The 14,435-nt window shown below is 38.7% G+C and overlaps 1 protein-coding gene across 2 annotated transcripts in view; it reads left to right on the forward strand.

Annotated features, from left to right (window-relative positions):
• CAPZA2 (capping actin protein of muscle Z-line subunit alpha 2) overlaps positions 1–14,435 on the forward strand; it is a 34,015-nt gene continuing 19,580 nt past the window's right edge. Inside the window, exons 1-10 of one of the 2 annotated variants that reach the window (XM_072401557.1) lie at positions 1–122; positions 4,880–4,943; positions 7,193–7,244; positions 7,546–7,609; positions 7,884–8,090; positions 8,216–8,295; positions 9,127–9,205; positions 9,776–9,847; positions 10,314–10,376; positions 11,235–11,485. In XM_072401557.1, the coding sequence (XP_072257658.1) occupies positions 84–122; positions 4,880–4,943; positions 7,193–7,244; positions 7,546–7,609; positions 7,884–8,090; positions 8,216–8,295; positions 9,127–9,205; positions 9,776–9,847; positions 10,314–10,376; positions 11,235–11,375 (861 nt within the window). In that variant the 5' untranslated portion in view covers positions 1–83 and the 3' untranslated portion in view covers positions 11,376–11,485. Of the gene's footprint in view, positions 123–4,879; positions 4,944–7,192; positions 7,245–7,545; positions 7,610–7,883; positions 8,091–8,215; positions 8,296–9,126; positions 9,206–9,775; positions 9,848–10,313; positions 10,377–11,234; positions 11,486–14,435 lie in introns of those variants that run through there. The other variant, XM_072401556.1, reaches the window with a different exon arrangement.

Consider the following 14,435-nt stretch of genomic DNA (forward strand, 5'->3'; position numbering starts at 1 on the left):
TCTCCTTTGGGCGGGCCGTCGCGTGACGTGTGACTCCGCCCTGAGGGGCGCGCGCAGTCAGTCAGGAAAAGGGGGTGAAGAAGATGGCGGATGTGGAGGAGCAGCTGTCTGATGAGGAGAAGGTCGGTGCTGTGTTTATGTGTGCGGAGGTAGCAGCCGCCTTATACACGCCATGCAGGCTTAGAAGGAGGGCACACGGGTGCGGGGGGCGCTGTGTAGGCCCCGGGGAGGGGGACATGGCGGGCACTGTGTCAGGAAGAAGGTGGTACAGGTGAGTGGGCTCCGGTGACAGGGCTCAGCTCGGGTGGGGTTGGCTGACTTCCGCTTTCCCCTCAGCTGCTGCTGCTCGCCTCTTCTTCCTCCCGGCGTCTCCGCTCCTTGTACGGCCTCGGCCGAAAATAGGAACCAAAAGGGCGGAGACCCGGCCGGGGCATACACCGAGCCTTGTACCCGGATGGCTGCCAGGGCCCGGGGTCCCCCACACTGGCTGACTGCTCCTACACACACCTGTATTATTGTATGGGGGGGGGGCTCTGCATTGTATAATGAATGGGGGATGTGTACCTGTGTACACCTTTACAACCTCACAGCTTGGCTGGGTATTGTTGTCTTCCTGCTTCCCTCATATTGACCTGCTGATCTGACTTATCACTCCCCAACACCTGGCAGCCAATGGGATCTCAGCCCAATGTTTACACAAGCAGGGCAGGTTGTTGGTGTACACAGCGGGCAGATCCCCTATTGCCTGCTGGTTGTGGGGAAGAGCACCTGCCTAGGAATAAATGTACATTGTTCATTTTCAATCCACATTTATTTTTTTCATCAAATAATAAGCAGGAATGCCTTAAAGAGGAACTAAACCCAAAAGTGGCTAAAACAAAAAAAAATACACTTACCTTTAATTCCGCAGCACAGTCGTTTGGTGCAGCGTTGTCTTCCATCAGGTCCTGCGTCGCCCCCGTATCTGTCTCTGAGTCGGTGTGCAGGGTGCTGCCATCTTCTCTTCTTTTTTCTACGTCCCCCTACCCAGGCACGAGATCGGGTGACGTAGGTTGGAAAAAACTTGCCAATCCCACTGCACATGTGGGAGACCGGCAAATTTTCCTCTTTTCACGAAAAAGGCTCCTGTGCATGCTTGAGATGCTTTGGCATGCGCAGAAGGAGCACCCAAGAGCCTCCGGGGATACGTGGTGTAGGCGATGGAGAATTAGGGGGCGGTGCTGCACCTTTTTTGTTTTAAAGTGTTGCACTAAAAAAAAAAAAACCTGAACAAACATAATTTTTACCTTATATAAAAGAGTTGTCTACCCTTTTATGTAACGTTAAATTTTCGAATTTAGGTAAGCTTTCACTTGTAATTTTTTAGATTGAAAGTTTTGCCATTTTTAACATCCAATCCAAAATGTCATGAACACTAAATATTTATTTCACAATTTAAAAAATAGATGAGAATGCTATGATTTAGGACTGAGTTTTAGTATGGTCCATGTAGGACAATACTTTGTTGTAGCTAATTGCAAAACTCATCTGTCATCTATGGGCAGGGTTGGATGATGCAGATGATTCAGGTTACAATTGCTGGCTTGTCAGCCCACTGAATATATACACCCGGTTATCCACCTAGACAACAGAAGGAGAGCTGTGACATATCCCTGTATTGTCCGTTGTATCTGCAGGCTTTGTGGAGCAATTTATTTTCAGAGAGGTTCAGAGTAGAAGCAATGGCGGGAAGGGTGCAGAACAGATTTTTGCTGTGTTGTGGTTCGTTGGTAACCCACGAAATGGATGATTTGCCTTAACACAAAGCTTGTAATGTGATACACAACAGATCAGTTTAAATGGGGGTCTTTTGTAGGACGGATGAAGATTACAGTAGCATGACTTCAGCAGGGGAGTAAAAACACAAAATTTCCCAGTTGTGACTGCAAGAATCGGGTGGCAGCACGGAAACTAAAATAACTCTGTGGTTGCCATCAATGACTTGTCAGCACACTGTGCAATTTGGGCTGTGGCTGTCACTCGGATGAGGACACTTCTCATTTTTCACTGTATAATGAGCTTGGTATAAACTGCTCATCTGCAAATACAAAATAAACATCTCCCAGACTACAAAAAAACCCAACTAAACCCCTTGTGCCGAGGTTGTCCCTACTGATATCCTTTTGTCAAATGAGCAGTAGTTTGTACCCATCTACTAGATGTGTACTCTAGATGTGTCCTCCATTCCTTTACTTGTATCTAGCTGCTAGTTATAAACCTTATTCACCTCCCTGCATAGATATAGATGGATAGTGAGGGTTATGGGGACTGTTTCAGGCACATTGTGATTTGGTATAGATGTGCTCATATTAGGACCTGTTAGTGGTATTCTGATAAATTAGGAGCTGGCACCCATTTCCCATGTGCCCTGTCTCCCTGCTGGGGAGATTCACCCAATATTGTCAGTGAGGTATAAAGTAGTGGGAGATCCGTAATGTAACAATTGTCATCAGAACAATTTGTGAGGGTTTATGTTGGAGTGGGGACGCATGTTTCATGTTTTAACTTGCTCAGGGTTTGCCCTTCACTTTAAAATTTCTTTTTTCCTGGTTCATCTCCAGGTCAGGAAGTGAAGGGTAACGCAGACAACAATAGGGTAGGGGGTTTTATTCTTATAAATTAAAATACAAAGAAAACTAAACACTTACATTTTTATTTATTTCATCAATACTAAGTTTGTATTTTTGATCTTTTATTTTTTCCTAAAGACATTATATCATTTCTAGAATGTTACCTAAATTTATTCATGACTGGCTTTAGTTTTTCCCAACCCTACCTCTTAATATTATTTTATAAATTGTTTAGAGGAAATTTCTAGATAAGATGTTGATTTTTTTTTTTTTATGTTTATGGAGCAATAAAATTATGATTTTTGTGGCACTGGATGCTTTGTAGAAACATTTTTGTAGCACTCGGGGAGTTACAACTGTTAACATTTTTCATTTGCCCTTTAAATTTGTTAAAGCAAATCTTTCAAAAATTCTAACCAGTTCACGGGGTGTGTTTGGAGATAACAGCCCTGCCAGCAGTGTAAAGCCGTGTACACACTTCCAATTATAGTCGTTTGGATAGGAGCTTTCACGATCCTTTCCAACGACTATGCGCGTGCAGTACATGCAGAGAGGAGGGGGAGAGCGACGGAGTGGCACCCTGCTGGGCACTTCCCCCCTCCTCTTACATTACGATCGTTCATCGTCAGTGGATCCGCCAGGGCGGTCGTTCAGACAATGAACGGCGCGCGCTGTACACACTCCAGATTTTTGCCGGATATCAGCCCTGAGCCGACTACCTGGCAAGAATCATTGGAAGTCTGTACCTAGCTTAAAGGTGGCATTATCAGTGGCAATTCACATGAATGATGACTTCACCACCATTTTTTTTTTTTATGTGAATTGCAGCATTTTGCAAAATTATGCAGCAAGACCAACATATTTAGACTGCAGGTTCCTTGAATTGCAGCTTGTTAGGGCTTCCTCAGTTTGTTGGTCTCTCTGGTATTGTTTCTAGGCCTCATTCTTCCTTGATGACTATAGATCAGTGTTTGGTAACTTGGGGTTTCCTGAGCAATCTGCCTCTCAGGTCAATTTGTGACCCCCAATGATTTGTAAGGGAGGCATTCCTACTGTTGACCACCACACTAATGTAGTGTAAGTTATTGATAAAGTAATTAAAGCAGGGGTTCCCTGAAAGTGTGAACATTATTTCAAGGAGTTTTCTGTGTTAAAAAGGTCGGTAAATGCTGCTATGGATGGTTTATCTCTATTAGGTTGACTACCTGATCTTGCCCCAGGCTGTCTGAAAGGGTTGCTTTGGAGAGCCCTTTGTACCATCTTCTTGACCCCACTTGTGCCAGGCCAGTGTTTGGCTTTTGGGTAATACTTATCTTAGGACACTATGTGCACACAGAGAGATCGTGTGTGGCGGTTCATGTCTTTTGTTTCCCTTCAGTCGCTCAGGCTTTACCACCTACACACATCAATGCCAATTTGGAATGAAGGCGGTGTTTATAGTTTGTTGAAAGAATCCCACACAGTTATATGGTGTATATAAAACCCAAGGAAGAATTGTTAATCACTTAGCAACCATTCTCACACTGTTTTCTGTACCGATGTCTGATAAACAACATAAAATCATTTTTTGTGTGTCAGAACTGCTTGCAAATTTTTTTAAGTTTTGTTCCACTTTAAAGGGGCATAGTTAACCTAAATTCTGCACAGCTCAAATGCCACAGTCTTTGTACCCACAAGATATGCATTCATTACAATGCCACAACAAAAATCTCAAGACACATTTGATCATTTTTCAATTCATATGCTTTTCTGCTTACACGATATACACAAAGAACTGACTATACTTGGGGGACTATTATAGTCCACCTCACCTCTCTACCCTCTTGTAACCCCCACTCTTCACCACTGTCCACCAATCCTTTTTTCAGTGACCCTCCACCACTTCTCACTCCTGCACACCCCTGTAATGCCGACCCTAAAGACATTTTGCTAGGAACGCATTGGTTCCTCATTGGCTGCAACCCAGTCAGAATGAGACTCGTGTACTTTAGGTACCCCATCACTGCACTGACCGATACCGAATATTGGTTTCTAGTCCAAATGGATTGTGGTTCAATAACTTTCTTTTATGATATGGCTTAACAAGACCGCAGAATGGAGAAGTTTTAGTGTGCACAAGATGTTAATGTAATAAAAATACTTAAAATTTCAAGTATAAGGTTGCACTTGTTACAGAAAAGGCTACTAGACAGTGAGCCTTAGTTTATTTTTTGTAAAGTTCATTGGCTTTATGTTAATCGCTGGAATTGTATTTTTTTTTTCTACAATAGGTACGTGTAGCAGCAAAATTCATCATTCACGCTCCACCAGGGGAGTTCAATGAAGTATTCAATGGTGAGTGATCAAATTTATTTAGAAATCTAGTTACACCTGTCTACTGACTTTTACAGATATAAATAGGTATCATTTGAAGCTGATCTCTAGGCAAATATTGACCTCCCTCCATCCCCTGATTACTGCCATAAGAAGATGGAAATGCTCCAGAGATTTTTTTTTCTGTTTACAGGAGCACAGGTCCTTCTACTTGTGTCCACATCACTGCCTGCATGACATGGACACTTCTATTGGCTGACTAGTGATCGGGTCCTCCCAGGATGCAGAAAAGGGGAGTCAGCAGCATTGATGTTTGCACAAGGGGACTGTAGAGGGTCAGTCAGCATGGCACATCTGCAGAACTGGTATAGCAATCCGACGTATCCAGAAATGGCACTGACCAGGAATTTGGGCTCCAACTTATACTTTTGTGGATACAAAGCTAGGGGGGGTGAGAAGAGTGGGTGATATTTACCCAGAGATCTTCCTAAAAGGCTCTGGAGTACTCTGATTGGTTTCCTGGATAATTTAATAAATTATTTTAACATTAAATAGGGACATATCTTTGTGGATTAATAATAATATATGGAATATATATTTATTGGTTTATTTAAGTCTGGTTTAAAATTAAAAAGGAGAACAGTGGCCTCATGATGCCAGAACCCATGCACTCTCCCATCGCAGGCTCAGACCTGCTTGTTAAATTCTGTGGGGGACAGTAGCGCAGGGCTGTAGATGCAACAAATGTGTCCACAGCCCTGAGTTACTGTCCCCCCGGGATGTTTAGCTAGTAGGACTGAGCCTGCAATGGGAGAGTGCGTGGGTTGTGATCATACAGCGGAAAGATCCGCAGACCACCCGTGGTCTAACTAGCTTTTGTATCATGAATTGCGTTTTTAGCTCTGTTTGAGTGCTGTGGGAAATATTAGTAACCAAGTGGTTTTTCATTATTGGTTGAAGAGAGAAAGGTGGTGACAGTGAGCTACCTGGAAAGAAAGGAGTGCAACTAATTAGTGGATATACTATCTGTATACAAATAAAATAAATAAAAAAAGCAACAAAGTTATAGGCTTGGCTTTAGATGTTAGCCCCAAATATTTACAAGTTATGGTTCTCAATAGTAGCTGTGTTTCATGTTTGAATGGCCATTGGGTAACGCAACCATCTGTAACCAGCAACTGTTCAGTTTGTTCCAAGGATAGGTCATACCAAAAACTTAAAATGGTACATACCAAGGCAGGGCATGAGAGGTTCCATAGAGGCTGGTGTAAGGTAATTTAATAGGTTAAAGCTCCTTGACAGGTGTAGGCATCTGATAAATGCATAGTGAAATTATTTGTAAATAATATGTAAAAGTTTTCAGTGCATAAGTATTCCTTATATTTTGCTTTGAACCCCCCTAAAAATGATTAGGTCTGAATAATTACCTTCAGAAGTCACATAATATGTGCCATCAGTGTCACATGGCCTGTCGCATGTTGCCTGTAATAGGCATCTGACTCTGCAACAACACTAAGCAAACATTATGGAGATCTAGGAGCACTTGTGACAGGTCACAGACAAAGTTGTGGAAGTTTAGATCAGGACTTGATTATGGAAAAATAAATTTCAAAACTGTGAATATGCCTTGAAGCAGGATTTCTGCATTTCGCTCTAAGTATGCCATTACCTTACTACACTTGCTCGGGGACAGACCTTATTACTGCACAGAGTAGGTTTGTCCTCCGTGTGTTGTTTCTTCTCATCTGATTGCCAGCCCAATGGAGTAAACTTAAAGCAGAAGAGAGGATGGAGCAAGAAGTATCAGAAGTGCCCCGAAAAAAAGTGGGTGTATTAGGTTCAGACTGGTAGTGGGAACAACGGTTTAAAGGCTGCATTAGTGTGTGAACATTTTTCAGTGGGTTAGCAGCTACTACTGCATCTCACCCAGGGGTATGGTTCAGATGTGTGAAGAAGTGGTAACTGCTCCCCTGTTTGAACATGGCCTTATAGTCTAGTACTTAAAAAAGCTGAACCAAGTGTATTCTACATTATATAATTCCTTACCTAAACAGGTGGTCGGGGTTACATCTGAATTCGCAGAAAATGATCTGTGGCCAGAAATTAGAATTACATTTTGGTATAAGTTTGGGCTTTGTATTTAGCATGTATGTAAAATATAATTTTACTAATATCATTGAATCCTTATATTTTCCTTTTAAGTGTAATTTTAATACAGATGAGGTTTTATAATATTGGTAAATGGTAAATATTTTTTTTTTCTTGTTCAGATGTTCGGTTGTTACTTAACAATGACAACCTACTCAGGGAAGGTGCTGCTCAGTAAGTATTTTAAGTCATTACAGTTCTTTCATTACAATCCTGTACAACAAATCTTTGTGTAGTAGAATAGGGTGGGGTTTTTAAGTTTTGCTGTTTGGTTTACATTAATAGGCTTTTTTTCTCAGAGAATTTTCAGTTCTCCTGGTTACTAGAGACTGTGTTTTTATGTTAACATGTATGCTCTTTTAACTGGCATTCGAGGGAAGAAAGAAATATTGTAAATTTGACCCATTCCTTCTTCTTTTATGTGTTTATTGGGGACTTTGTTTTATTTACTGTGTTTTGTTTCTTCTACGTCTAGTGCATTTGCACAGTACAACCTGGATCAGTTTACTCCAGTAAAAGTTGAAGGCTATGAGGATTCGGTAAGTCTGTAAATTTTTCTCTCAGCGACCACTGCTTTGTTTTCTACAGGATTTTTGCATCCCTCCGAAAATGCCAATTACTGTGCCATTTTTTTGCTCAATTGTGTAACTAATTTCAAAAAGGCATTTAGCAAAATAAATCATCTGTACACTTATTCTGAGTTAGTGACCTCGAAAATTATGAAAGGTTTTTTTTTTTACAAAACAACCAACCAATTTTTCTTTACCACAATGTCAATGGCAGAGCCCATATTTTAACATGTTGTTTCCCTAGGTTTTAATAACAGAACATGGAGACCTTGGTAATGGGAGGTTTTTGGATCCAAAGAACAAGATTTCCTTCAAATTTGATCACTTAAGAAAGGAGGCCAGTGATCCCAGGCCCTATGAGGGAGAAAATGCTATAGACTCCTGGAGGAATGTCGTGGACACGGCAGTGAGATCCTATGTAAAAGATCATTATCCCAATGGAGTTAGTACTGTAAGTAAATAAAAAGTAAATAATTCTTTACATGTTTTTGGATACAATATATTTTTCAGTCATATAGCCCTTTAAGTATCTTACCTATGCTTGTTTTTTTTATACCTATTACATGTGTTACCTAGGTATATGGCAAAACAATTGATGGGCAGCAAACAATAATTGTGTGTATAGAGAGCCATCAGTTTCAAGCTAAAAACTTCTGGTAAGTTTTATTTTTTTTTTGCCCCTCTCTTTGAGAATTTGAAGGTTAAGTCAATTTTGAATGCCCCATTGTTGTTGAAGCTGCAGTTACATCTTTGTAGACTTTGCATGCCATCTTCTTAGGGAGTATACACATTTAATTTCATATTAGAAACTGTGTAAGCACATTCTAATTCCAACCACATCTGACTTTTACACACATTTGCAATGGTTCTGTATAGTAAGTGCTGTAATATATGAATATATTAGGTTTTTTATCGCTTTTTTTTCCCTTTAATCTACTTTTGTCAGTAGTGATCTATTGACAAATATATAACCATATTTCTTTTCTATTTTCACAAATGTTATACGAAGTGTTGTACTGTAAATTAAAAATTACATATTTTAAATTTAAATCAAATTGAGGTTTTATTACAAAGCATTTTTGCAAATGGGGAGAAAGAGGTTTTTTTTTCCACTTCTGATTGGATTATGATTGGTCACTTGCTTTTAAATTATTTTTTGTGCACTAATGTTGACCACGAATAAATGGTTCTGGGTCTCAGTCAAGAGTTTGTTCAACACTTTACACTAGAACCCAGCACTATCTAGTGCCCTGAATATAAACAGATATTTTTTGTGAGATAAACAATTTATATTTAGTTTATTTAAATAATTTAAATACATGGTTCATGAACTGGCTCCTACCAGCTGCTGAAAGTGAAAGATTGTAAATAGTTCCAAAGCTTCAGTAAATGATCCCCTTTTAGTATGCAGGAATTCCTTTATTGTTCCTAATTTGTTAGATCATTAGTGCAGTATAAAACAATTGGTTGCCATTTTTGTTTTCCAGGAATGGACGTTGGAGGTCAGAATGGAAATTTACTATAACACCATCTACAACAAAGTTGGTGGGAATTCTTAAAATCCAGGTATTTAACCAGTTTACCTACCTTCATTGAAGTCTATTTTCTTCTTAATAATGTGAAAGTACTGCATAGTTCTTAATTGTATGAATTCTTAGTCAATGTTTATTCAGTGGAGTCAAATATTTATTATTTATAGTTTCGTTAATTCTTAGAAAATATACATATATTTTTTTTTACCGAATGATATATTACATACATAGCATTGTTATAAATGAGATGAATGGGGAAAAGGTAAGTACACATTGAATAAAAAAAATTTGTTAAATGATCAATGGACCAACCTTAAAATTAGGATCTTGAACTCCTCTAAGCACAAGTTATATCTTCTATTCTAGATCTATAAAGTGATAATTTATTTTTGTGAAAGAAAAATACTGGTTATTTAATACACTGTGCTTCATACATATGTAAGTTCAAATGTGGTTAGTGTTCTGGAACAATGTCATACAGCTAAGTCGATGTGAAGCTCGCACTGATTTTTGCTGCATTGAATATAAAAAATTTTAAATCTTTTAATGTCTCTTACTTCATTTAACAAAGGTAAACTTTCTATATCACCTTTGTTTTCCATAGGTCCATTATTATGAAGATGGGAATGTACAGTTAGTGAGTCATAAAGATGTTGAAGAATCGCTAACAGTGTCTGTAAGTATGATCTTAACCTTCCTGGTCAAATGGTGTCAAAATGTGTGTTTCAGTAGTGTAGTGAAAATTATTTTACATTGGCTTATTCTACATCCAGAACCACTAGGGTAGTAGATATTATTCAGGTGGCACTGAGGCCTGTAGTTTGCTGCAGCTACTGTTCCTAATGCTTTTAACCAGGATGAATGTGATTGTTGTACACTTTATATGAGGATGCCAAAATCTATTGGTGTTATCAAAGTGTAAACAGTGGTTCTTTATACATTATGGCATTTTGAGGGCAAAAAAAAAAATGAATATGTTCGAACAGATAGGTATGTCAGTTGAGTCTTGATTTATATTGAGATTGCATACCGTATTGCTGCATGGCACCACTTCTTTATTTCATGGATAGTTGATCGTCATTGATTAGTATTGCCCAAAGAAAATTGGGTCATGGTTTCATGTACGTAATATTTTCTTTTAGAATGAAATTCAGACTGCGAAAGAGTTCATTAAAATTGTGGAGGATGTGGAAAATGAATACCAGGTATGTTTCTGTTATGGCTTTATTATATTTTCTAGACCCGTTTCTTTAAGATGTGTGTTCCTGTTTATTTCAGTTCAACGCATTTCAATTCAAACACATTTACCTGTTTGCTTATAATGGCATATTAGTAAAAAGAATACTAAAGTAAAATATACAGAAAAGTAATGTATATAATCTCTAGTACAAAATTTGAACCGTACAGGATTGCAAAACATGAGTTTTCTCCGTTTTTTTTTTTTTTTTTTGCTATCTTACACCAGACATTTAGGGTTGAATCCTAGGTCCTGATATATAAATATCAAGACTTTTTAAGAAAATTAAACTGAATATGTGAAATTATATCTTTGCCTTTTGTTGACCTGCATCTGTGTTATGTAAGAACGCTAGCAAAACTAAATGGCTGCTGAACAGAATAAAACTGATCTCCATCCTTACCTTCCATTTTGCACACAGTTGTACAGGCTCCCCTCCTGTACTGAAATTGCTTAGTCTGACTTTACTGCACAATGTACATAAGAAGCTGCAGCGGATCTGATGGAGCCCACCTTTTTCTCTTAGGGGCATCCAGTATAACCTACAATTTTCCTTTCCCTTGTATTTATTGTGTATTATGGTTATTTTATTCATGAAGGTTTGGCATTACATTTGGCTATTACCATAAATGTATATTTGTTATATATAGCCTTGTTCTGCCTGTATTGTATTGAGAAGCCAAAAAAACCTAGTAATGTTGTCCCTGAGCCTAAAATGATTTGGGGTTATTGAATTTTATTTAATATTTTGGAAATGCATCCTTTGTAATGTTGATGCTGTCCTTTACATTTCCATGATTTTTACTTTTATTTCTTCTTGTCCTAGACTGCAATTAGTGAGAACTACCAGACTATGTCTGACACTACTTTCAAAGCCTTACGCCGGCAGCTTCCAGTGACACGCACGAAGATTGACTGGAACAAGATTCTTAGTTACAAAATTGGAAAAGAAATGCAGAATGCCTAAGAGGAATGTTGTATGACTGGATGATTTTTATGTCTGTACATACAAATAAACATGATTGCAAGTTTCTGAAGCTGCCACCTTTCCTCTTCCTTGGTCAGGTTGGCCTTCTGTTTTTTTTCAGTTATCTGCTCTTTAAATGTGTTACAACTCAATGTGACATTAAAATACCGATTTTGTATTTGTTTGAGTTAAATTTGGTTGTGGCAAACATTCTTATGGTTTTTTTTTTTGCAAATGAAGAATGAAAAAATGTTAGGAACTGCTCATGCAATGAAACCACTCAAGTTACTAATTACAAGCACCTATCCTTGTACATGGATAGTGTAAGTTTTTTGTGTTGTTACAGAGAGTTTAGATTGAACAGTTTTAGTGGATTGAAGAACAGGTGCCTTTTGTCTTACTACCAGCATGTCTCTTACTAGTAAGGCAATTGACCTGTATTTCAGCAAATTGCAATTTAGGATAACCTATTACTTAGCATTTGGTGCAATGGTTTGGAGCTGGGGGGGGGATAAGGGTCCAGTCTAGTTTTGGGTTCATTAGTAGTCTATTTACAGTTCATATTTTCAGATCTTAATTGGAAAAGCCATTTTGTAGCAGGAATGATGCATTACGTAAGTGGAATAGGCATCCAGAGAGGGCCAGGAAATTGGGATTACCTCCCAAACCCCCTATCTCTGGAGTAGGATCCTCTCAAAAGACTTTGAGTTAATAGTCTGCCCATTCCTCATCTTTTACAATTACCTCTTTCAAAGGTGTCTGCACTGTTATAAACATACAGGCCCTAAAGCCTGGTGGTTACCAAAGTAATTCATAATTGTCATGTACAGGAAGGCTTCCCAGTAAGTTAATGTAGAATGGAACTGGCAACTGCTAGTTTTCTTCTAGATCATAGGCCTTTAGGCTCATATTTGTCTTCTCTGAGTGCCTCTTTGAGTACTGGATCCATTGATAGCCCTGCTACTTGTTATTGGAATCCCTGGGGCTGACTGTTTAGATGTTTTTCTGATCTGGCTGTTGCTCTGTTTGGATCAAAACCTAATGAGTTGTGACTCATCTAAATCAAACATCAACTGGATTCCGGGCCTTTAAATCATGTAGATAATTGTGATCCTTTGGATTAGCATTCTGTGAACCACCTACCTCCAGGAACACCTCTCCTGGTGGGTCTGGCTTGTCTGAACCTGAATATTTGTTAGGTAGTTCCCAACTCTTAAGACTTGTCTTCGTTTTAGAGCAAAAAAAAATCTGCTTTACCCCTACCTTGAAATCTTTTATTTTCCCATCCTGCCCTGAGGAAAGCTATGTTTTGTTGAACCAAATATGTACCATACTAGAGGTACTACCTCCTCCAGGTTATCTGACTAGGATAGAATTCTGCCGTACTGGATACTTACTTGAGTATGTTCTTCCACTACTTTATGTTCCAATACCTTTATTTGTATTCTTCAATATTTATAAAAAATTCTACAAGGAGAGTTCAGAAAACCTCACAATGACCACAGGAGGTGTCCAAAAAAAAGGAATTGTGCACTGGTTAATTCTGGTAAAAGATTGTTCTTTTTGGGTCTGGGGGTTGCAGACAAATTGTCAGATGGCCCCCAAACACTAAATTCAAGTCACAGTACATTGTAAAGACAGTGAAGCATGGTGGGGCAAGCATCATGATATGGAGATGTTTCCCATACTATGATGGGCTCATTTATGCTAGGGATCATGGACCAATTTTAAAATACTTGCAGAGGTCATGATGCCTTATGCTGAAGAGGTGAAGTCCTTGAAATGAATGTTTCGAGAAGACCCCAAACATCAGTAAACAACCAACGTCTTGGTTCCAGACGTTATGGAGTGGCCAGACAAATCCTGGGCCTTAATCCAATAGAAAACTTGTGACATCAAAAATGTCTGTTGGCTGTTTCTGCGCTAAAACCAAGAATTGTGGCATGTAATCCAATCATCCTGGGCTGGAATACCTGTTCACAGGTGCCAGAAGTTGGTCGACTATACAACATGAATGTGCAGCATTTCTCAGAAACAGTGCTTATACAACTAAATATTAGATCGGTGGTTCAAAGGAAGGTAAAATCCTGACACAAATGTCAGCTTATACAGTGAATGTTTGAGTTTGTAAAGAAGAATGCAGACACATAAAGGGGTTTTAAGCTTTTCTCTATTTTTTAAATACTTCGCTATTATTCTGAACACAACTGTACCACTAAATCTTGTCCCTTGGAAGTTTTGCTGGCTTGGCTATTCATTTTTAAAGTGAATACATACATATACATACATACAACAAATACATACTACAGAAAAATAGAATGTTAGAGAAGAGTATGTTCACTTAGCTCAGTAAATAAATTAACACAGTGTTCATTCTGAATATCTAGTGATGTGCATGGAAGTTAAAAAAAATACTTGATTGTGATTGGCTGAGTCACAAGAACAAGGCCTCACCTTATATACATAGATAAGTAAATATTCCTTTTGCAAAATGAATAGTTTTACATCTGTAATAAGTCAAGCCATTGAGTCACTAACCTGAAATAATCATGCTGATAAAGAATGTTGATTTTTCTCTGTCCTTTCTGGTTTCAGGTGCATGACTCAGGAAGTATTTCAGCCAGACAAAATATATAATTGTAATACTATTGTTATAGCTAATCAGTAAGTGCAAAAAAATGATCCTTCCACAAATCAATGGCTCTGTTGTGTCCCATACATGTTGCAAATAATGTTCTCAGAAATTGTTAGGCCTACAGAAAACCTTATCTGTATGTTATAGAGATGAGATACAAAGCTTTCTGTATTTCTAACACACTTCCTACCCTGGGGTGAGAAAGCACCTTCAGAGATACAGTGCAGTGTATGTGTTAGTGTCAAGATCATTGGGTAATAATAAATGAAAATGAGCCTAAAGCTGCGTACACACTTCCAATTTTTATCGTTGGAAATGAACGACGAACGATCGATTGGTCAAAAATCGTTCGTAAAAAAAGTAACCAACGACGCCGACGAACGAGAATAGTCGCTGGAAATGAACGACCGGACCGGCGGATCGGA

Source organism: Pyxicephalus adspersus, chromosome 2 (genome assembly GCF_032062135.1).
Source record: "Pyxicephalus adspersus chromosome 2, UCB_Pads_2.0, whole genome shotgun sequence".
In the NCBI taxonomy this organism is placed as follows: domain Eukaryota; kingdom Metazoa; phylum Chordata; class Amphibia; order Anura; family Pyxicephalidae; genus Pyxicephalus; species Pyxicephalus adspersus.